Raw genomic sequence first — 23,736 nt, 5'->3', positions numbered from 1 at the left:
TATCTAGCCGGACGTCAACTTAGTAAAAAGATAAAGTGTAAGAAAAAATACTAACCAAATTTGGTGTGTGGATGATGAGATAATCTTGACTGGCAGCTAGAATTGCTATATATAATAAGATATAAATTGGGCCCAACTCCCATTTTCAATCAATTATTGAAGTATATTTTTAATTTCATCCACACCAAACGCCGATCATATTTAACCTATTTGAAAATGGCCAATTTCAATAAGTGCGTCTTTTCCTCGAGCCCCTTTCCCTTTTGATGGCAACTTATTTTTCTATTTTAGACCAAGTACCAATTACTCTCTCCGTCCCAGATTTGTAGTAACATTTTGCCATAAAAGTCCGTCCCACATTTGGAGTAACATTTAGAATTTACCATATTTGCACATAAAATTTTACCCCATTATTCACTAAAATTACACCCAAATGTCATTATCTATATTAAAATAAATCAAAACAAAAATAAAAAACCAAAAAATCAAAGAGGGATCCACCTTCAACCAACTCACTTCAGTTATTACACATTTCATCATCTCACTCCACCATCTCATTTCATTAATTACATACTCTACTCAATTCCTTAAAACCCGTATCATAACTAAATGTTACTACAAATGTGGGACGGAGGGAGTACAAGCTATAATCGTCACATTAATGAATGTCGGATGAAGAATGCAAGTGAAATCCAATCACAAAGGATTGGGATGGAGCTGCTGCATCAGAGGTCGGAATTAATGGAGTTTTCCAATAATTATGGATTAGCGTGAATCAGTCGACCCCTAAACTCTATCTAGATCCGTCATTTACTCAAGCAATAACAAACTATTTTGAAGAGTAACTACTCAAAGATCTTTAATTGAATTGTGGTGCACAAGAGTTATATAGGTGAAGAACTTATATTTGGATTGTTCATGAGAAATTTAATTGTGACCCCAAATCAAACATAGAGCTGAATTAATTTCAATCAAATTGATTTATGTTCGGGGACTGAATTAATACATTATAGGAGTAGTAAAAATTGAAAGTTTTTCCATTTTTTATTGTCTTCCTTCCATCACCAAAAAGTTCAAATGTGTCAATTTATTAATACCACAAGTTGATTGGGCCTAGGCGTGGAATATTTGTTGTGGTGATTATGTATATTTGATATTAATTTTTTAAAGAAAATTCAAACTAAATTATACTACTAGTAAATATTAAAAACATTAAAATGTACATTAATCAAAATGATATTATTCTATATGTTACGATACCGACTAATACGTGCCATTAGTATAATCTCCATGATTCTCCTTAATAAGTGTACAATTATAAATAATAAAAAACAAAAATTCTTTATTTGTTTCTATTGTTTGACAAATGAAGTAATCATCATCTCAAGTCACACACGAGCAAGATGACAAAAAATAATGCAGCCGATTTCTGCAAAAAGAAGTCAATTAAAACAACTAATATCAATCATAGATGTCACATTTCTATGGCATAGTAATAATTTTTTCAATTTCAAATATATTTGGTGAACAACTTTTTGAAGTGAAAAGGATGAGTTGGAATACTTTTTATTTTGTTAAGTATCACTTTATCAAAGACATAAACCCCAATTTAGAGATAATGACAGTCTAGTTAATTAATAAGTATATAATCCATATACCCAATGTAAGTGGAATTAGAAAGTATGATTTCACAAAATGTGGCACTAGACCTATCTTTCAATAGAGTTTGACTAGTTGCTAAATAGTGTTTCATCCAATTTGGTTAATTTATTGTACATATAAAATCCTCTATTGACTTATAGATGGTTGCCATATGTCAAGAAAAAAATTAGGTATCTACCAATTTTTGCTTTATGAAAATTCAAAAAAATTGCATGTAGAAAATTATTAACAATTTCACAAACAAAATTTGGTAATTTTTTTCCTTTTATCCTCTAATTTATCCCAACAAAGATTTTAATTATTTAAATTCTCGAATTTTTGGGGCATTACACAATCCGATTATAGATGATACAAAGAGAATGTAGGAGTTATTTTTTCAAACCCTTTCAATAGTAATAAGTATACAACAGCATTTATTTCATAAATAGTTTGAAACATTCTAAACATAGAGATAGAGCCATATCTCCTTAATTAGAATCTTCTCCAGCAAGAAATTCTGATAATATAGATTCTTGCCATTAGAAGCATACCCACCCGAGTCGAGTCGAGCTTTCCCGTGTTCGTGTTCACTAACCGAAGTTGATCCCTTGAGCCAGAGGCAGCTCGCTTCCGTAGTTGATGGTGCTGCATATATACAAGGAAACAAGTTCATAGTCAGGAAGGAAATTGGATCGAACGAGCTTCGTTAGCTCTGACCGTGATTCTCGATAAGATTCTGACACGAGATGAGATACAAAGATGGAAACTTGAAAAGATAATTGGTTTTTTACCAAGTCGAGCGCCTCATGTATTGTTTCCAAGAATCGCTCCCAGCTTCACGGCCGCCCCCAGTTGCCTTCTCGCCACCAAATGCGCCTCCAATTTCAGCACCGTTTGTTGGAATGTTTACATTTACGATACCACAGTCACTACCTTGTGGGCTGTATCGAGATATAGGTTTAAGTCAGTAACTCGAAAACATTCTTCTATCTTTAAAAACAAAGAAGAGAGCGTCTCATCACTCACCCGATCCATTTGAATATGATTTCAGGTCTACGAGTGAAGATGGAACTACTTAGACCTTGAGGCACGGAATTGTTTATTTCAATCGCTTCCTTCAACGTCTGCAAAAAAAAATAGACGCTTGAAACCATTGTAACGACACAAACTGGAGATCTTCGGACAGCTGAAAACTAGCCATACCTGAAACTTCATCACATGGAGAACGGGAGCGAACAACTCTTCCTTAACAACGTCAGCACTAGAGGATATTTCGACTATTGTGGGCTGCACGAAGTTTCCTTCAGACTCTATAATGCTGCCACCAACGAGAATCTTTCCTCCCTGAAACGTGTCAAAAACAACTAAGATTTGCCTCTTAGATGAATATGGCAATAATTGAGAAAGATCCAGGCACATACCTGAGATTTGATTTTCTCGATTCCCTTCACAAAATTTTCCCTCGAAACAGGAGTGTGCAACGGTCCAAGTAAGGTACCTTTCTCTAACGGATTTCCGACTTTGACTTGCTTGTAGACATCACATAACCGGTCAAGTACTTTCTGATAAACGCTTTCGTGAAGAAGCTGCAATTTCAGGATGAGGAAAAGAAGTTATGCACCAAACATCGACTATCTCGTCCACTAAGGTGAGTGGAAGGTACTTATCAATTTCATACCAATCTACGGCAAGTTGTGCATCGCTGACCAGCAGTACCAACAGCAGCAAACAGAATAGAGCGAACAGCGAGTTCAATGTCAGCATCATCCATGACAATGATGGCATTATTTCCACTTAGTTCGAGCAGGCACTTGCCATATCTTTGATTCACTGTTTGTTGGACCATTAGACCCACCTGGAGTCAAACACAAATCAAACTTTTAATACTTCGGAAAAATGAAATGTTCTTAGTCTTAGACAATTAGACTCATTCGGGTAAGTGGTGAGTACATAGTCAAACACAAATCAAACTTTTAATACTTCGGAAAAATGAAATGTTCTTAGTCTTAGACAATTAGACTCATTCGGGTAAGTGGTGAGTACATAAAATAGTACCTTTGAACTCCCAGTGAATGAAACTAGGGGAACACGCGGATCTTTTGCTATAGCTTGACCGATTTCAGCACCTCCGCAGAATGCTGTGAAAATTGCTCCAGGTAAATTGTTTTTCTCGAATACTCCAGCGATTATCTTCGTCATAGCTATGGTAATGAGAGGTGTGGTTGGAGCACCTTTCCTGAAAATTTTAATATGATTCGTGAAATTCATAAATGCAACCTTCTGAATTCAGTTTTGGCAAAAACACTGCTTAATCGTGATATGTATCATAAAGAGGAAAGATAGATTGAAGAAACTAAACCTATTGTATACAGATACATTAACCAATTTTTGCTCTGGCTTTAAATCATGGTATCCAAAATAGAACTATTTCCGATAAAACAGAATGATTCTATAATAGCTAACATTGACATATTAGATTAAAAATATGCCAAATGATAATGGAATTTACTGATATTTATGGTTGGGACTAACATAAACAGATTGTAACATCGGTTATAGCAGAGCAAAGGACTCACCACACAACAGAATTTCCACAAACTAGAGCTATGCACGCGTTCCATCCTACAATCACACAATAAAAGATAACATTAGAACTTAAACATAAACTGAAACTATTGATTTTTCCTAATATGATTTGGAAAAGTTGAAGGCTGTAATAACGCCAACTATATAATACCAAAACTCACTAGCCTCATTCGATATACTCACCAAGAACAGCGCAAGGGAAGTTGAAGGCTGTAATAACACCAACTATCCCTAAGGGATTCCACATCTGCTCCATAGTAGGATGCACGAATGTCAGATACAACAATGTTTACAGTAACCGGAAATCATGAGCTGAGAAGAAAACGATAGCTCTTGCTTACCTCCAACATCATGTGATTAGGTCCTGCAACCAAAATTGAAGACAATAACGACATTAGTTACTTTTGAATCACATAAGCCTACAAGCTTGTATACATGATTCATTCAGTACTCGAAAGCAAAATATGTCAAGCTTACGTTCGGAAGGTATAACAGATCCATTCAGCTGACGGCTTAATCCCACAGCAAAGTCACACATGTCAATTATTTCCTGCAATAATTTTCCCCAACAAAAGAGAATAAGCTGAACACTATCTTAAAATTTATTGAAGTTCATAGAAAGCAAGATCCATCGGATTTAATCCACACAAATGAATACGAACATGATATAGAAATGTATTACACAAGAGTGTTTCACTGCCCAATTTTTTAGACAAACCTGAACTTCCCCTATTCCTTCAGCAAGAATTTTCCCCATTTCAAGGGATACAAGCCGGCCAAGATGATGTAGTTTGGTTCTCAACGCATCACCAATTTGCCTCACGATTTCACCTCTCTTTGGTGCTGGAATCTGAAACAAGATGAGACATCATATACAATAGCCCTAACTCATTTCTAAACGCATTGAAAAATCTTTTGCATCACGATGAGTAAATTCGAGAAGAAACCGAAATAGAACCTGCATCCATATCTTTGTAGCATCAGCACATGCTTCCATTCCATCCTCATAGTCTCCAATCGATGCTTCCGAAACTTCAGCAATCGGCTAAACCAGGAAACGATTCACACCCGATTTAGTAATCACATAACGAAATGTATCTTACAACATCATTACCTAGCTTTTTTGATGGAAAAACTCAGCAAAAGGATCACAAATCTCAATTATATGAATAATTGGTTGAGTTTATAAGCGAATCATAATCTGAAGCTTCATCGTTCCCAATCAATGATGCACAAATTAAGATCGTCTGAGTTCATGTAATCGTGCATTTTCCCCCCAATTCAAATTCAATTGATCAATTTCAACTTGTTTCAATTTCAAATTGAACAACATGATCTGATCATCCAATCACTAAAACAGTAACTTCAACTTTTCTACAACTTCTCAAATTAACTAAAAATGGATCGAAATTAGTTCAAAATCAGTTCAAAATCAAAAACCTGATTATCAGCAGGATTCACAGAAGAAACAACTGGCCCGTGCCCTTGCCAAGCCCCATTGACATAGCAGCCCGAATTCCTCGGCCCGAGCCCGATTTCCTTCAGGAACTCGTACTCCCTCTTCGCGAAGCTCATCTCTGCAAATTCCAAAATCGCACAAAAATCATAGGTGCTTGTACATTAAGCATGAGAAGTAGTACTTTAATTCACACATTGCGATAGAAAAAAAAATTGAACAAGACTTACAATCAGATAGAGTTTTGTGCAGTTAAATTGCAACGATCGAAGGAAGAAGAAGCAGATTAAGAAGAAGATTAAGAAGAAACGTGTATGCTGAGAACTCTACGTGTGTGAGTGATGGCAGCAAATTTGTGAATGCAAAAATCCAATCTTTGTGTCCCTATTTAACGACGATGATCATTTTATCACTTACTTTTTTTATATTTTAAAAATCAATAATAGAGTAATTATTTATTTTAAAATTTTGAAGATAACTAGAACTCGAGTCATTAGCTTTAGTTTGTGAGAAAACCTTATCGATTACTCCCTCCGTCTCTTAAAATTCGTCACCATTTGATTCGGCACGAGTTTTAAGAAATGTAATAAAAAGTGGGTTGAAAAAGTTAGTGCAATGTGGGTCCTACTTTTATATATTAGTTTTGTGAATGAGTTAGTGGAATGTAGGGTTCACTATCAAAAATGGTAAAAGTGAAAGATGACAAATTTTTAGGGACGGACGGAAATGAAAATAGGTGACAAATTTTCAGGGACGGAGAGAGTACTATTAGAGCATCTCTGGTGGCCGACTTCCCACTAGGACATCCACTAGGACTTCCCACAAAAACCTCCTGCCACGTCACTAGGACTTCCACTAGGACTTCCCATCCCACCGCAAAATGTAGGACTTCCACTAGGACTTTCCGCAATAAAATAAATTCACAATTACTCAATTTACGGAATTAAAATGTCGATACGGAATACGGGAAAATTCGAATACTTCATTAAAAAAAATTACATAATACTTAAAAAAAACATAATTAAATTAAAAATTACATAATCATAAAAAGTCAAGAAATACAACCCTCGGATCTCACTCCTTCTCGTCCAACCGTATTTATAGAGTTTTTTTTTTAAAATTAAATTTTAACTCGGACGTCCGACCGTGACGTTCGACTGACGCCACAATGGCGGACGTCCGGTCGGACGTCGCGAGGATATCCGAGGACATCCGACGTCCTCACGGGACGTCCGTGTCCGACCTAAACCTTCACATGATAGCGGACGTTCGGTCGGACTTCCGCGACGTCCGCCAGTGGAGATGTTCTAAAAGTCTCAATCCTAAGGGTCCCATACATTTGATAGTACTATGAGGGGTATTAAAACCTTATCAATCATAGTACTACTAAATTCCATCATCTATGCTTGTACATTCTCAAAAATTTTCAATAAGTTTACTTAATTTTTGATAATTTTATGTTACTTTTAGTTAGCAAAATAACTTTATTAGGAAAGAGAAATGAACTCTTTAGTTGAAATAATGTATAGGAGCCACATTGGCAAATTCTATCCACTGGTGCAAACTTTGTCGTGTAGTACTATTTTGACTTATCTGAATGGAGTGGAGTATAAATTATTGCGTGTCAAAAAATGATGGATAGATTTAACAACCCACGTCCTAATTCAATCATCGGACTACTCTATTATCCGAAGGAGTATTTAATTTATTAGTACGTGTCGACAAATTGAATAATTGTAACATGTATTTTAAAACAAATTTAGATCTTGGCCAATCACCCATGACTTATGAGCCATTGTTATTGTTACAAAAGGTTGTATCGCCAACCCAGGCGGCCCTCATCCCCGGCCCGACATCAGTGTGGGGAGTTGAATCATGGTACTCAGCGGCCCATTGGAGGAGAGAGTTCAACCCACTGTTCCATCGGAGACCCACTTCCACAGAGGCCTCACGCTTGTGTCCGAGAGATGGCAGTCTCCTCACGGTGGTAGTGGGATTCGAACACCCGCTCATTGTTACAGATCTCCACCTCTGGAGCAACTGAGCTAGTCCGTGCGGATATGACTTATGACTTATGAGCCATAGATACATAGGAGTTAGGTACAAATTGAAATATAGAATGTATCAAAAGGAAATAAGCTAAGAATTGGATCAATATATAATAAGTAATTATAGTTGGGCTATAATTATAGTATTAATTAATAAGCCCAATAATTTTGGAGCTTTAGTGACTTTTCAATTGTCTGATTCTTCATTTACTTAATACGGAAATACGGAGTAGTTATTTAATTCTTCATTGTGAAGAATGAGATTTGACTCTTCACTTACTTAATGGTTATTTATTCTTCACCGTGAAGAATGAGAAATCGCATAACAAAGAACAAGAGTCACAAGATAGAAAATACGTAAAGCAAGAGAATTCCTAGCTTTCTTCTACATAGCAATTGTATCGGGATAGTTCCTGTATCGGATTGAATTGCACGTGGACCTCGATAGTAGAGGATTTACCAGCATCACAACAAGTAAGTGTATCTAATTGTTGTGTTTACCACCCAACGTGCAACATCTATTTGAATCTAGATCTGTTTCCGCTGCCCTCATTAGATAAATACAATAATTCCTTACACGTACTATGTAAAAATATAGTATCCCTCTTTTGGGAGTAACTCTTTTCACTCGATATAAAATGTTGAATCCTAAGCAAATATGTATTTCTCTCCAATAATTCAAACTTCGACTTGCTTCTCTTCCACTATCATTAGACTGTTTTCTTTTTTTCCCTGTGACCTCAAGATTACCATAGCTGCAATACGATCCGGAGGTAGAAAATGAGACATTTTAGTTATTAAGCATTACCCAGGGGGCAAAATGTAATTATGAAAAATCAAATTACAAATGATTGAAAAATCCATATTTATATTCCGGCAATTGAAAATTCAGTTTTCCGAGAGAAGCTTCTCGGAAAGAACAAATTTTTGGTCATACAGTGAAATCCAATAACCCGATTGCCATCTGATTGAGCTATCCTAATTCAATTTCTGAACCCTAGTTCCCAATTTCTCGAACCCGATTGCCATCCGATTTTCGTTATTTGCAGGTTAGTCAAATCAAGACACGGTTTTTTTCCTTTTCGGGTTCAATTTTGGGGATTAGGGTTTAGGGGAATTATTCTTAGCTCTGTAATTGCAGTTACATGTGTAATTAGAGGGGGAGATGAGGCATATGCATTTATTTTACGGCAGAAAAAGCTCTCGATTTCGAGGGTTTTTCAATGGGTTATGTACCTTAGTTTTGATCATTATGTTTTACGATCATGGGTATGCATTGACGAAACTGAGCTCAAGAGGGGATTTTTCTGGGTTTAGGAGAAGAATGGCTGAATTGGGTGTAGATTCCAATTCGATTGTAAATGGGACTGATCCTACTTATGTAGATAGTGATGGATCTGAGCTTTGTTTGGGGCTGCTCGATCACAAGGGGTATGATAATAGTTGCGAGTTCTTGAAAGCGCGGCCTGAGTGCAAATTGAATGGGTTTCTTGACTACCTGAACTTCTACTACTGTGATTGCAATGGTAGTCCTTGGACTTTCTTGTTGTTAGCTGTTTGGCTTGCTGCATTGTTCTATCTGTTGGGCAACACTGCAGCGGATTATTTCTGTTGTTCGTTGGAGATGCTTTCGAGTCTATTGAAGCTCTCTCCGACTGTTGCTGGGGTTGCCCTGCTTCCGCTTGGAAACGGCGCTCCTGATGTGTTTGCGAGTATTGCAGCCTTCGTAGGGACGGGAGCTGGAGACGTTGGGCTTCATAGTGTGCTGGGAGGGGCGGTGTTCGTTACTTGCATTGTTGTTGGGGCTGTTTCCCTTTCTGTAGCTGATCAGGATGTTCAGATTGATAAAAAGTGCTTTATAAGGGATATTGTGTTTTTCATATTTACACTGATGGCCCTTCTGTTGATCTTGATTGTTGGTGAAGTGAGTGTTGGTGCCGCCATTGCTTTTGTAGCGATTTACGTAGTGTATGCCTTTGCTGTTGCTGCTAATGAGATTTTGAGGGAGCAAGTGCAGAGGCTGAAATTGGATGTTGTTACGCCTCTGCTCCCTGTCAAGGGCAGTGTGTTTTCGGGAGGTCAAGACGATGAGTCTGCATTTGGCTCGTTGCTTGAACTTGAAACCAATGGCGATGGGGGCCAGGCTCATTCTTCCTTGCCACAGTGGATGTGGGCCTCAAACGTGGCAATATATTCAAATCAAGTTAAGATTCCTGATGACAAGAATGTGTGGGGATGGAATGAAGAAGACAGAGATGCAGAGCAACGATTACTCTCGTTTTCAAAGATATGTGCACTTCTGGAGTTGCCTTTGACAATTCCAAGGCGACTCACTATCCCCTTAGTAAAGGAGGAAAACTGGTCAAGGGTATATGCTGTCGGATGTGCTCTGTTTGCACCAATTCTCCTCGCTTGCCTATGGAATACGCAGGAGAAAATGAGTTCTCAAAGTAGAATAGTTTCGTATATCTTGGGTGTTTCAGTTGGTTGTGTGCTCTGTGTTTTCGCATACAAGCACACAAGGAAAGAACATCCACCACGGAGATTGTTACTTCCATGGGTTTTAGGAGGGTTTTTAATGAGCATAGTTTGGTTCTATATGATAGCAAACGAGCTCGTTGCTCTGCTTGTTGGATTGGGTATGATTCTTGGTGTCAATCCTTCCATTCTTGGAGTGACTGTATTAGCTTGGGGAAACTCAATGGGTGATTTGGTTTCGAATCTTGCACTGTCCATGAACGGTGGGGAAGGCGTGCAGATCGCTATGTCTGGATGCTACGCGGGTCCCATGTTCAATACGCTTATTGGATTGGGCATCTCGATGCTGCTGGGAGCCTGGTCTGAGAAACCCGGCTCGTTCGCTATCCCACAAGATCCTAGCTTGTACTACACTTTGGGGTTTATCTTGATTGGACTTATCTGGGCACTCGTCATCTTACCCCATAATGATATGCGTCCTAACAAGATGCTTGGAGCGGGCCTCATCGCACTTTATATGTTATTCCTCTCTGTCAGGGTCGGATCTGCTATGGGTTTCCTTTGATTGGCTGCACTCAAATGACATTAATCTACGACAGGTATATTGTAAATGTACTATTGTATTTGTATACGATTGAGGAGAATATATTAACACTGGTACATTGTAGCTTGTCTGGGTTTATCTTGTTGACTTGTAAATGCTACGATGATGAAGCGGGCGTTTTGCCTGGCTTATGAAACACCGTTTCAAAATTCTATATATAGTATGAACTTGCTTACAACGTTGTTTTCCTGGATCAACTGCTGCATTTCTGCTTTTGTGTACAAATTATATGATCAGGCAATGATTTTAGTTTCATGTGTTTTGTCGACTTTATTTGAAGTAATTTCTCGAGGTTAATGCTTGTTTTATATTTGTAAACCTTGTTGTTTAACTCTGCATTTGGCATCATATGTTGATTGCACGAATTTGTTTCGGGCCTATTTCTGATATGATGGAGTAGTTTGTCTCTACCTTCTTGACTTCATTGTTCTTGAATTTTTCCTACCGGCCAAGGTGATTGTAACGGTATAAACTAGACGTTCATGATCACGTCCCGGTTCTGGTATGTTTCTTAATTGGACTGCTTCGTGTGTAGTTTTTACAATCTGGTATTCTTGGTAAGACAATGTGCAAAGGAGCCCCTCTGTTATATATTTTGTCTTTCTTTTACTTTGTTATATTGAATTGTTGCTTATGTAGAGTTTTATCTCAATTGATGATTTTAGGGCAAATGAATCCTTCTCCCATTGTGTGTGATAAAGATAGGAAGAGAGGGAGAGATTTTCAAGTCTTGGAGTTATGTCATATACAATAATTGACTTAGATAAAACGCCCTTGATTAAAATGAAATATCTAAACTTTAAAGAAAACAACTGAGAATTCAAGTGACGTGTCACTAGCCAGAAAATTCCATTAAATTCGATCTTTGGAGTCCAAACCCCTAGTGTGGGAGTTCCTATTTGGATTCATTTCCGTTCTTCGTCCATCTGACAACGCGTTATTCACTTTTATCGAGCAAACGACTTTTGTTTTTGACATTGAAAGAAAATGATAGGGTGGTAATATCTTCTTCCTACACTAGACGCTATTTAGACTAGATTCATTTCACACACACAAAACTCACTCAAAATATCTTTTTCCTACATAGTAGTAAGACGCAATTCAGGCTAGGTTCATTTCATTTATTCGTTTGGTCTTTGTTTTTGTTTAATTTTAATCTTTGTTGCTGATCTCATCCTAATATTGCCCACACTTTTAGCCACATTCATAACATCAATAAATCCTTATTTGCATTTGAACTTATAGAAACAATAGAAATGAAAGCACTTCTCTTAAATCATGTGAGTCTCAGTATAAATAACTACCTTATTTATTTAAATAAACAAAGTCGCATTGTTCATAAATTTACCCACAAGTCCACAACTACCCCCTCATCCACCCTTATCCACCCACCACAAACCCCACCTAACCCCTTTTGGCTATGGCAAAATTAATTGGCAATGGCAACTGTGACACAAATTATGGCTGAGTTATTATTATTATTATTATTATTATTATTATTATTATTATTATTATTATTATTATTATTATTATTATTATTATTATTATTATTATTATTAAACATACTGATTGAAAGTAATACTCTCTCCGTCCCACAAAGATTGTTCCATTTTTCTATTTCGGTCCATCTCACAAAGTTTGTCCCATTTCACTTTTTACCATTTTTGGTAGTGGACCCCATATTCCACTAACTCATTCCTACTCACATTTTATTACTATAAAACTAATACTTCCTCCGTCCCGGCTAAGATGACACATTGCTTAGCCGGGACGAGATTTTAGGAGTTATTGGTTAAATTGTTTAATTGGAGAGAGAGAAGATGGGTGTAAGTATCAAAGTAGAGAGATAAAGAAAGATGAATATTTTAATAGGAGTGAGAAAAAGTGGTTGAGTGTATTAATTGGAGAGAGAAAATTACCAAAAAAGGAAAACGTGTCATCTTAAGCGGGACAGAGGGAATATATAAAAGTAGGATCCATATTCCACTAACTTTTTCAACTCACTTTTCATTATATTTCTTAAAACCCTTGTCCGATTAAAGTGGGGACAATTTTTGCGGAACGGAGGGAGTAAAATAAAAATAAAGTAAACCCATACCTGCGAAAGTGTCTTATTATTAGGTTCATTATTTTTGAAAATGACTGAAAAATGAAAAATAGTGAAATCATAAGCAACCAATTATTAGAAGGCACATATATAATAAAATATTGCTACTAGTATGATTCAAATAATATCTCATCAAATATCTCCAAAAGATTATCCCCAAACGTGGCCCTATCCGAACCCACCAATCCCTCCTCTCTCCCATTTTATAGGCCTCCATTTATCTGGTCACAGAGATTCTCACTTCCACTCAAAAATGAAGCCTCATCCAAACACGCCCTTACTCTCTCTCTACCTCATCGCTCTCTCTCTCCTCCTCTCCTCCGCCGCCTCCTCCTCCTCCGACGGCGAGCAGACCTTCATCGTCCACGTCTCCCACTCTCACAAGCCCCTCGCCTTCCCCACCCACCGCCACTGGTACTCCAGCATCCTCCGCTCCCTTCCGCCGCACCACCGCCCCGCGAGGATCCTCTACTCCTACAGCCGCGCCGTGCGCGGCTTCTCCGCGCGCCTCTCCGCCGATCAGGCCGCGGCGCTCCTCCGCGTCCCCGGCGTCGTCTCCGTCGTGCCAGACGCGATCCGTCAGGTTCACACTACGCAAACCCCTAAATTTCTAGGTTTAGCTGATTCGTTCGGTATCTGGCCGAATTCGTACTACGGCGATGATGTGATTGTTGGTGTTTTGGATACTGGCATCTGGCCGGAGCGGGAGAGCTTCTCCGATGAAGGCCTCGGCCCCGTTCCGGCGCGGTGGAAGGGGAAATGTGGAGATTTCCCCGATTTCCCGGCGAATTTGTGCAATAAGAAGATTATCGGTGCGAGAGCGTATTATCTAGGTCATGAATCTGCGAACGGCGAATCGGATGAATTGAAGTCGCCTAGGGATACGGAAGGCCACGGCACGCACACGGCGTCGACCGCCGCCGGAGCGGTGGTGAGGAACGCGAGCTTGCTCGGATATGCGAAGGGTGAAGCTAGGGGAATGGCGATTAAAGCGAGGATCGCGGTGTATAAGATCTGCTGGACGTTTGGATGCTACGATTCCGATATTTTAGCTGCGTTTGAGCAGGCGATCGAGGACGGAGTCGACGTGATCTCGCTTTCCGTCGGCGCTAATGGCTACGCGCCGCCGTACGATCACGATTCGATCGCGATCGGAGCCTACGCAGCGACGGAGGAAGGAATCGTCGTGTCGTGCTCCGCTGGAAACTCAGGACCTGGCGCCTACACTTCGGTCAACATCGCGCCGTGGATTTTGACCGTCGGAGCTTCCACGCTCGACCGCGAATTCCCCGCCGATGTCGTTCTCGGCGACGGAAGAGTCTACGGAGGCGTCTCTCTCTACTCCGGCGAATCGCTCGGCGCAGATCTGCTTCCGTTGGTTTACTCCAAGGACTGCGGAAGCCAGTACTGCTACACCGGCAAACTCGATCCGTCGAAAGTCGCCGGGAAAATCGTGATCTGCGATCGCGGCGGCAATGCGAGAGTCGAGAAAGGGGAAGCCGTCCACGTCGCCGGCGGAGCCGGCATGATCATGGCAAATCTAGACGAAAACGGCGAGGAGCTTCTCGCCGACGCTCACTTCATCCCGGCGACAATGGTCGGAGCCGCCGCGGGAGACCAAATCCGAGCCTATGTCACCTCAGATCCAAATCCAACGGCCACAATCGTATTCAAAGGAACCGTCATCAGCAATTCCCCTTCCGCGCCTCGGATCGCGGCCTTTTCAAGCCGCGGCCCGAGCTACCGGACCGCGGAGATTCTGAAGCCGGACGTGATCGGCCCCGGCGTCAACATCCTCGCGGGGTGGACGGGCGCGATCGGCCCCACCGACATCGAAATCGACACGAGGAGGGTCGAGTTCAACATCATCTCGGGGACGTCCATGTCGTGCCCCCACGTCAGCGGCCTCGCGGCGCTGCTGAGGAAGGCGCACCCGGCGTGGACGCCGGCGGCGATCAAGTCGGCGATGATGACCACCGCCTACGTCGTGGACAACACCGGGAAGGATCTCAGCGACCTCGCCGGAGGCGAGTCCAACGCCTACATCCACGGGTCGGGCCATGTCGACCCGAACCGGTCCCTGGACCCGGGCTTGGTCTACGACTTGGAGACGTCGGATTACTTGGGATTTCTCTGCACAATCGGATACGATTCGAAGAAGATTTCCGTGTTTTCGAAGGATGCTTATTCATTGGATTGTGATGCGTTGGGATTCAAGAATCCCGGGAACTTGAACTACCCTTCGTTTTCCGTTGTGTTCACCGGCGGCGACGGCGTGATCACGTATAAAAGGACGGTGACGAACGTCGGGGAGGCCGGGGCCGTGTACGAGGTGGGAGTGGCGGCGCCTCCCGGGGTGGAGGTGAGCGTGTCTCCGAGCAAGCTGGTGTTCGGTGAGAAGGGGGAGAAGTTGTCGTATGAGGTGACGTTCGAGGCCAGGGCGGGCGGGGTGGATGCTGCCGGATTCGCAGTGGTGGGTGGGGCGAAGTCGTCGTTCGGGTGGCTGGAGTGGAGCGATGGCGGGGGCCACCGGGTGAGGAGCCAGATCGCGGTGCTGTGGAAGGAGAGCGGCGGCGTGGCGGCGGCGATGTGAAGGTGATGTTGCCGGAGAGGGGGAAGGGAGAGTGGAGGTTTTGGGGCTTTGCTTGTTTGTGCTCTCCATTGTTGTGTGTAGAATAAGGATGTAAACAATTGGAAGCACACGACTTTAAGCTTATTTTCATGGTGGAGAATTAATTTGAGGTTTATTGAGCAAGAGCTTTGTGAAATTGGGTTTATTGCAATGCTATAAAGCATTGGCTTTTCTGTTTCTATCCACTTCTATGTTGGAGCTTTTCAATCTTGTGTCTAACACTCATGGATTGTGCTTTTGGATATAGTTAGTTATAGGTTATATGCTTCTCTACCTTTTACATTAAATAGATTTATGTTTTCTAAATTGATTTCTTTGAATTATTAATCCAACTTAGTAATTCACTTTCAAGTAGCTCTGATCATACAATACACTAAACTAAATTCCCAATGGATAAGAAAAAAAAAATGGAAAAAAAACTAAACTCACAATCACACAATTTTATTTGATTCTAAATAAAGGAAAAGACAAATCGTCGCTTGGGCCGAGTGGTTAAGGCGTGTGCCTGCCAACTATATGGGGTTTCCCCTTTCAAAATATACAATTTTAAATGTTTTCCAAAATATATTCCAGGCCCATTAAACCAACGTTTCAAGTCATTCAGGCCCAACATTCAATTGGGCTTTTGACCAAAATATGAGTATATGACGAAATAGTGAATATTTATGAGCTAATAGCCTAATACAAATATTTGGTGGTTAAGCCTAATTATCTAAAGTGGCACAACCAATACAAACGGTTACTGTTAGGGTTGAGGAAAAATATCGAAAAAATGATATATCGCTCGTATCGTATTGAAAAATATCAAAAAATTATCGAATTTTCGGTATATCGTAATTTTTGATACGATAAAGTATCGTATCGTAAGTTTTCGATACGATAACGATATGAATTTCCTTATATCGCGATATATTGTTTTATATCGAATATACGATACATATCGATATTTTCAATATATCGTTTTATATCGAATATACGATATATATCGTATATATCGAAACATATTGAAATTTCAATACATATTGAAGTTTAAAATTATAAATATATATAAATCCGTTTAATTCATTCATATATTTAGAAAATATATATATGAAACCCTAATAAGAACACTATTTATTTTATTGTGTTGAAGTTTTATTAATTTTTGTGTTATTTTTCAGTTTTGAAATTATATTTTTCGATATACAGGTATTCGATACGATAACGATATTTCGATATATCGTATCGATCTTATGATATATCGAAATATCGATACGATAACGATATTGATATTATCCATATCATCGAAACTTTCAAAACGATAACGATCGATATTTTCGATACGAAACACGATACAACGTTTTTGATACGATATATCGTATCGACCCACCCCTAATTACTATCTTTTATAGATCAACTTGGTCTTTAGATAATGGTGAATCTAGGAAATTGAATTCCAAAACCCGGTCTTTATCAAAAGCCATGTATATTTAAAATTATATGGAATCTTTTGTAATTAAAACTGGATTTTAGGATGGAGATATAGCAAAGTAAGCCAATAATTGAATTGAACCTAATAGTTTGGTGGATGGCATCACTGTTAGGTTTAAATTAAATCACTTTAAATAAGTCTACATGCTCTATCACTATTCACTACCTTATACGGAAATGAGGTTAGGATATTTTAGTATTGTAGTGTATAAAATCAAATTAACTATGAAAAATACAATTAATTATTATATTTGCTTTCATTCATCAATTAAAATTTCATATTTTTGCGGATTGTATTCTTGAAAATAACGTTATATATAAAGATATATATTAAAATATTAAACCAATGTTATGAATAAAGATGAAGCTAATATACGTCATACGTGAGATTAGTTGGAACGACCACCTCATATTTATTATTTTTATTGTATGCTTAGTCAAATAAATACATTAATATACTTACCGACAAGAGTAATTGCCAATTGTATTATTTAAATGATGATAATTTACGAACTAATAACAATATGACACAAAAAAAACTAAAAAATTCAATCAACGAACATTTACGAAATTAGCCACGTTAGATGTATACATGTAACGTAGTAATGTCACACCTTATAATAGATGCAAAAGTTGTTCAATCCCACTTCTATTTAGTCAACAATTCTTCTCTCTCTTCAAATTTCACTCCACCAAAAAAAATGTCTTCCAAAACTGAACTCATCAACCAAAAAAGCCTCAGCCAACGCCGCCCATCCTCCACTTCCTTCCGGTGGAGCCTCCGGACTCGGGCACGGCTCCCCACCATCCGCCTCGGTGGGAAGAAGCCGCGGCGCGGCTTCTTCCTGCTCAGGCTATGCAAGAAGGCGAAGCTCAAGTGGCTAAAGCTCAAGTACTTGAGCATGCTCAAAAAATTGAAGAGATATTATAATGAGTTAGTGAAGGATATGATCGAAGGGAGCGGGACGATTGAGTCATTTCAGCAACGCATGCTTCTAGAAACTTCTTTTGCTATTCCGGTCATGGGCCTTTCGTTGAATAGCTATCCATCAAGTAATCAACACTGGTGAATGGAAGAATGACGAGGTTTGATTTTTTATGTAACAAATTGCGTTTTTCGCGTCTCGGTGTTGTTGTATTAGTTGGTATGTGTAAAATCATGGTGATGAAATTGATCTCTTGTGATTTTATGCTTATGATTTGTAATTATAACTTTTAATGTTTTTTTTTTTTATGTTTTTGAGAAATTGTAAGAATGTAACAAATAGGGAAGGAAAGGAAGTTCATGATCAATCACTTTCTTTTGTGTAAAAGTGATTGAAGAATTACATGTATGGATAAAGACTACTTACAAAAGAAACACAAATAAAAAATCCTCTTATATTATGCTATTATGAGATTTTTACATTTAAATTCTCTCTCTCTTTGGAATATTGAAATTTATTATGAATTTAAATATAGTACTACTTGTTTTCTTCTTAATGGTGTCAGAGAAGATATATATAAAATGAAGGTATATGCATGTATTTACATGGATCGAGAATTAATAATATTAGTAGAGATAGTTGTTCAGACAACGAATCTCATCATGATGCACAAATCAAGAAAGTCAAGTTACAATAAAAAAGGAAAAAATTACTACATATTTTTCTTAATTCAAACAAAAAATGTGCAAACAACTATTTTGCACATGATATCAAAATTAATACTGTACGTCCATCATATAAGCTCATCATAGTATATATAAGTTCATTATTTGTAGCACATGATTTTCATAAACACAAGACTACTATTATCAAGACAAAAATTAAACATAGAAGCCAGAAGATTTAATTGCACTGCGCAAACCTAATGTTACAATTTTTTTTTATTACATAAATAATACCTTCAAAATAACCTAAAAGGAATAAAGGAAAATAAATTAATTTCTCTTCACATAATCACACACGAATGATATCGTACCATGGAGACAAAAGCATTAATGTTTAATTATTTATAACTGGTATGGTCCTGTTTTTTGTTAAATTTTATTAATTATGTAGCTTTCAGCACTAGCTTCCAATAAATATAATACTGTACAATAAGATACAACGCATGCAAAAATATTAAATAATTGAGCTAGTTATATGAAATGAGACAATTAAAGGTGAATAAATTCATAGTAATGATGTTGTTGTAGGGTTAGTTTTGTCTTTAAATAGTTAATATAAGGTGATATTTATACCAAACACCTCTTTTAATTTATCTTTCTTTTAGTTGTCACCAGTCTACTAATTTACCATACGGCATTATCTATCTTGGTTTATGAAATGAAATTTTGTAACTATAAATTAACAGTTATTTTACATGTAAAATACTTGTAGGACATTTTGTTGGGTTAGCAAATACAAAATGTAACAAGATGATAAAGAAGTGAAATTTCTTTTAAACTAATTAATTACTAACATTTAATTAATTGTAATTTAAATATTAAAACCTAGTTAATATTACTACCCCTATTTTCAATTTAAAAAAAAAAAATACTCCCTCCGTCCCACTTTAGGAGTCCCGGTTGAGTCGGACACATGTTTTAAGAAAAAAGTGTTTGAGTGTGTAATAAATAAATATTGTAGTGGATGTTGGGACCCACTTTTAATTGAGTGTCCAATAAATAAATGTTATAGTGGATGTTGGGACCCACTTTTAATTGAGTGTCCAATAAATAAATTTTAGGCATTTTTTATTAATTTATTTCAACCGGGACTCCTAAAGCTGGACGCTCAAAATTGATCAACCGGGACTCCTAAAGCGGGACGGAGGGAGTACTACTATTGATTTGGGGGTCTTGCCCGATGTCCGGAAGGGTACAAAACCCGATCCTAGACATCCCGGCCTCACCACACCCGGAGGCCAGGGCGGTCCAGCCCCAAAAATTCCATCAGTTACGGATGGCCCAAGTCTATTGGGCCAATGAGACAAAATGTATTTGGGCCCGGCCTTTAATATTTCCATCTCCCCCTTTCATTTCCACCACTCATCCATAGTATTCTATCTTCATTTTCAGCAACCTGAAAAAAATTATCTCATCTCAAAAAGAAAAAAAAATAAAAAAAATTCATATCAATGGCGGCTTATGCAGCTCTGGTTTCTCTTATGCAGATTTTGGATCAGATCGAGCATCACCCTTCGCCTCCGATTTCTATGGACAAGAAACAAGTTGAATCTCTCACTGATATTGCTGTGTTCTTGCAGGAGTTTCTTGAAGGCTATAAGTCTCCTTATGCTGACGGCGATGAAGCAGATCCGTCGGAGATGCGCATCGCTGATGCAGTTTACGCGGCTGAAGATGCCATCGAATCTCACATAGTGGATCAACTTGTTCCTGCTGAGGCAGCATCTGCTGGTTCATCAACATCTGCAGAGTTGTATGATAGTTTGATGAAGGTGATAGAGGATATGTATTTGATCAAGAAACAAGTGATTGAGATGGTTGCAGCCAAAGAGCAGCGGAAGACACAAGTCTCAGCATCTTTATCTTCATCTACAAAGTCATCTTCTCCCTTTGAGCCGAACAGCACAACCATGGTGGGCTTTGATGATGTCATGCTTCAACTCATGGATAAGCTAACTGATGGACGACACGGTCGCCAAGCCATCCCAATTGTAGGAATGGGTGGAATTGGTAAGACCTTTCTTGCCAGAAATGTTTATGAAAAACCACTTATTGCTCACCATTTTGATAAATGTGCTTGGGTTACAATTTCTCAACAATATGACACAAAAGAACTTCTTTGTGAAATTCTATCTCAAGTTGATAAAGTAGGGAAGGAAAGGTTGGGTAAAATGAGTGAAGATGAAATAGGAGTAGCACTCCACAAATGCTTATCATATAGAAGGTATCTAGTCGTATTGGATGATATGTGGAGCATTGAGGCATGGGACAAGATACAACTCTATTTTCCTGACAATGGTAATGGTAGTCGGATAGTGGTGACAACTAGGCTATCAAATTTGGGATATCAATTGGATAAAAATTATGGCCTTGAAATGAAATTTATGGATGAGATAAGTAGTTGGAATATGTTCTGCAAAATTGTATTTAGGGGGAAAACTTGTCATTTGGAATTGGAGAAAATTGGAAAGGAGATTGTGGAGAGGTGCAGAGGACTTCCATTATCCATTGTTGTGATGGGAGGTCTTTTGGAAAAAATGGAACCAACAAAAGAATGTTGGGAATATATTAGGGGAAGCATAAATTCATTAGTGAATTTAGAGAATGATAAACATTGCTTGAAAATACTTAAGTTGAGCTACAACCATTTGGCCGTGTATCTTAAGCCGTGTTATTTATATTTAGGAGTATTTGAGGAAGATTGTAAAATCCGAGTATCAACAGTGATCAAACTATGGATTTCTGAAGGATTTGTAAAACCAATAAGCAACAAAAGTTTGGAAACAGTAGCAAAAGAGTACTTAGATGAACTAGTTGAGAGAAATCTAATTCTTGTTCACAAGTTGGGGCTTACCGGAAGCATGAAGTACTTGAAAATGCATGATTTGTTGAGAGACCTTTGCTTGAGAGAAGCTGAAAAAGAGAGGTTTTATCATGTGGTAGGCCAACATAATCTGTTAGGCACGTCTAGCCAACGCTGTCTAGTTATCCCGAGAAACACTTCAAAGAAGGAAGTCCTTGATGCCATCAGATCTACACCACATATCCGTTCCTATATAAGTGATTATGAAAGAGATCCATTGTTGCCCAATCCCGATTTCAGATTGTTGAGGACATCTACACCACAAAGAGATCAATTGTTGCCCAATTTAAGATTGTTGAGGACATTGCAAGCATGCAACAAATTTTCTCATACAAAAGAACATGAGTATTCCCTGAGAGAATTGTTCAAGTTGGTTAATTTGAGGTTTCTTGTTGTTTCTCATAAAGAAGGTCTCCAACTTCCTTCTTCAATCAATCTCCCCTGGAGTCTACAGACATTAATTGTTAAATCTCCAAAAAACATCAATGCACCGGTTGAAATTTGGAACATTCCTCAACTTAGGCATGTTCATTTCTATGTTTATGGCTGGAGCACAAGTACCTATGGAGTATTGCATCTCCCAGATTCTCCTCCTCGTGACAACATTGTGATCATGGAGAATCTACAAACCCTCAAAGGAGTAAGTAATTTCAAGTGCGATGAGATGATGCTTCGTAGAGTTCCCAATATCAAGAAATTGGGAATCATTTATAAAGAAGATGAGGGAATTGAGTCTCGTGATGATGACTATTGTGTCCACAACATCGAACGCCTGCAAAAGCTTGAATCTCTCAGCTGTAAAGGCCATGGTAGGAGTGGCTTGTTGCAAAAGCTTACCTTTCCACTCTCTCTTAAGAGTCTAACTGTGGATTTCTATCAGTATAAACTGGAAGACATGCTGGAAAAGATAAGCGCCTTACCCCTTCTTCAAAAGCTCGATTTGAGATGTGGAAGGTCCACAACAGGAAAATGGGAAACGGTTGAAGGCCAGTTCCCCAAGCTCAAATATTTGTCACTTGGCCTGTGTTATGGCTTGCAATGGTGGATGATGGAGAGCTCCCACTTCCCATGCCTCGAGCACCTCAACTTTTACAAGATATCTTTGAAGGAGATCCCTGCACAACTAGGTGAAATTCCGACACTGAAATCCGTGAGGTTGTATGAGTGCAGGGAAGAATCAGCAGTGACAAGCGCGAAGAGAATGGTAGAGGAACAAGAGGAATTGCAAGGAGAAGAACAACTATCTTTTAAAGTTAAAGTTATCCTCGGCGACGTGTACGATGAGAACGATGAGGTGATGAGCTTAGCAAGTCTCAACTTTAAAATTGAGTTGTGAGATCCTTGAATTGTCAATAACCATTTAGATGTCAGTGTTGCTCCATATATTCCATGTTGCTCAGAGTGTCCTTGTGTTTTTTCATTATATATAGGATATCTGGATATGTTATAAGTTACTTAAATACTCCCTTTCATCTTTAAAAAAGAAGATTTGGAAATGATACAATTTTAGTATGAAATTGATAAAACAAGACATAATTTAAGTATTGTTAATAAAGAATGAGATCGACCACATTGGAAAAAGACATGCATTATTGTGGACGTTGGGAAACAAACAGGACCTAGAAATTTTATCAGAGAAGGGCCAGCCTGAATGCTAATTGTTTAACCATTTCAACAACCAAACATTGTTAAACAATAGCTAATGGCAACAATTCATCACAGTAATGCCATTACTCAGTCTCCTTTCCATTTTCACTCAGTTTTCCTTCATTTTCTTTCTGCAATTTCTGATCATAAAAAAGATTGTATCAATGGCCGCTTTGAAAGAAATTAAAGAACTTCATAGTAGAGAATAAAGTAGTAGACAATATTTCCAGAAATGTATTTTTCATTTGGATGATGGTTTGTCAAAAAGCTGATGAAGCTTATATACACATCTCTAGAATTACAAAGGACATATAATTATTTCTCATTAACATCATAAGGAATTGCAAGAGACACGACAGTTATTTCTTTCTCTTCTCATCTTGTGTAGGCAACTTAACATCACGCCCCCTCAAACCGAGAGCCGATTGCGAGATTACACCAAGTTTCTCTTGTAGTCGGATGAAGGTTTGTTGGGCCAACGGTTTTGTTAAAATGTCTGCAACCTGATCCACTGTCGGGACGTGCCGGAGTTCAATTTCTTTGGCCAAGACTT

At 38.6% G+C, this 23,736-nt stretch overlaps 5 protein-coding genes across 6 annotated transcripts; 4 read left to right on the top strand and 1 right to left on the bottom strand.

Annotated features, from left to right (window-relative positions):
- Positions 1–2,011: 2,011 nt before the first annotated feature.
- Positions 2,012–6,053, bottom strand: LOC125207407 (aldehyde dehydrogenase family 7 member B4-like). Its single transcript, XM_048106735.1, has 15 exons — positions 5,914–6,053; positions 5,668–5,804; positions 5,186–5,272; positions 4,946–5,077; positions 4,705–4,777; positions 4,569–4,591; positions 4,411–4,474; positions 4,218–4,263; positions 3,697–3,877; positions 3,320–3,496; positions 3,063–3,227; positions 2,845–2,985; positions 2,668–2,765; positions 2,433–2,582; positions 2,012–2,286 (listed from the first exon to the last, which is right to left on the bottom strand). The coding sequence occupies exons 2-15, from the start codon at positions 5,800–5,802 to the stop codon at positions 2,232–2,234; spliced, it is 1,527 nt and encodes a 508-aa protein (XP_047962692.1). The 5' UTR covers positions 5,803–5,804; positions 5,914–6,053; the 3' UTR covers positions 2,012–2,231.
- A 2,562-nt stretch (positions 6,054–8,615) lies between these two features.
- On the top strand, positions 8,616–10,969 carry LOC125207405 (cation/calcium exchanger 4-like). The gene has a single exon (XM_048106733.1). It carries the CDS (start codon positions 8,897–8,899, stop codon positions 10,772–10,774), a length of 1,878 nt encoding a protein of 625 aa, XP_047962690.1. The 5' UTR covers positions 8,616–8,896; the 3' UTR covers positions 10,775–10,969.
- A 2,171-nt stretch (positions 10,970–13,140) lies between these two features.
- LOC125207404 (subtilisin-like protease SBT1.4) lies at positions 13,141–15,759 on the top strand. The gene has a single exon (XM_048106732.1). The coding sequence runs from the start codon at positions 13,174–13,176 to the stop codon at positions 15,511–15,513; it is 2,340 nt and encodes a 779-aa protein (XP_047962689.1). The 5' UTR covers positions 13,141–13,173; the 3' UTR covers positions 15,514–15,759.
- Positions 15,760–17,569: 1,810 nt separating this feature from the next.
- On the top strand, positions 17,570–18,375 carry LOC125207410. The gene has a single exon (XM_048106737.1). The coding sequence runs from the start codon at positions 17,607–17,609 to the stop codon at positions 18,090–18,092; it is 486 nt and encodes a 161-aa protein (XP_047962694.1). The 5' UTR covers positions 17,570–17,606; the 3' UTR covers positions 18,093–18,375.
- Positions 18,376–19,956: 1,581 nt separating this feature from the next.
- Positions 19,957–22,930, top strand: LOC125207403 (late blight resistance protein R1-A-like). Of its 2 annotated transcripts, XM_048106731.1 has the most exons (3): positions 19,957–21,748; positions 21,806–22,345; positions 22,422–22,585. In XM_048106731.1, the coding sequence occupies exons 1-3, from the start codon at positions 20,125–20,127 to the stop codon at positions 22,445–22,447; spliced, it is 2,190 nt and encodes a 729-aa protein (XP_047962688.1). In that variant the 5' UTR covers positions 19,957–20,124; the 3' UTR covers positions 22,448–22,585. The 2 variants fall into 2 exon arrangements, with proteins under 2 accessions (XP_047962688.1, XP_047962687.1); XM_048106730.1 differs by having other exon boundaries at positions 19,962–21,748; positions 21,806–22,930.
- The last annotated feature ends 806 nt before the right edge of the window (positions 22,931–23,736 follow it).

This window comes from Salvia hispanica, chromosome 2 (genome assembly GCF_023119035.1).
Source record: "Salvia hispanica cultivar TCC Black 2014 chromosome 2, UniMelb_Shisp_WGS_1.0, whole genome shotgun sequence".
Lineage (NCBI taxonomy): Eukaryota > Viridiplantae > Streptophyta > Magnoliopsida > Lamiales > Lamiaceae > Salvia > Salvia hispanica.
This window is presented reverse-complemented; position numbering and strand designations above follow the sequence as displayed.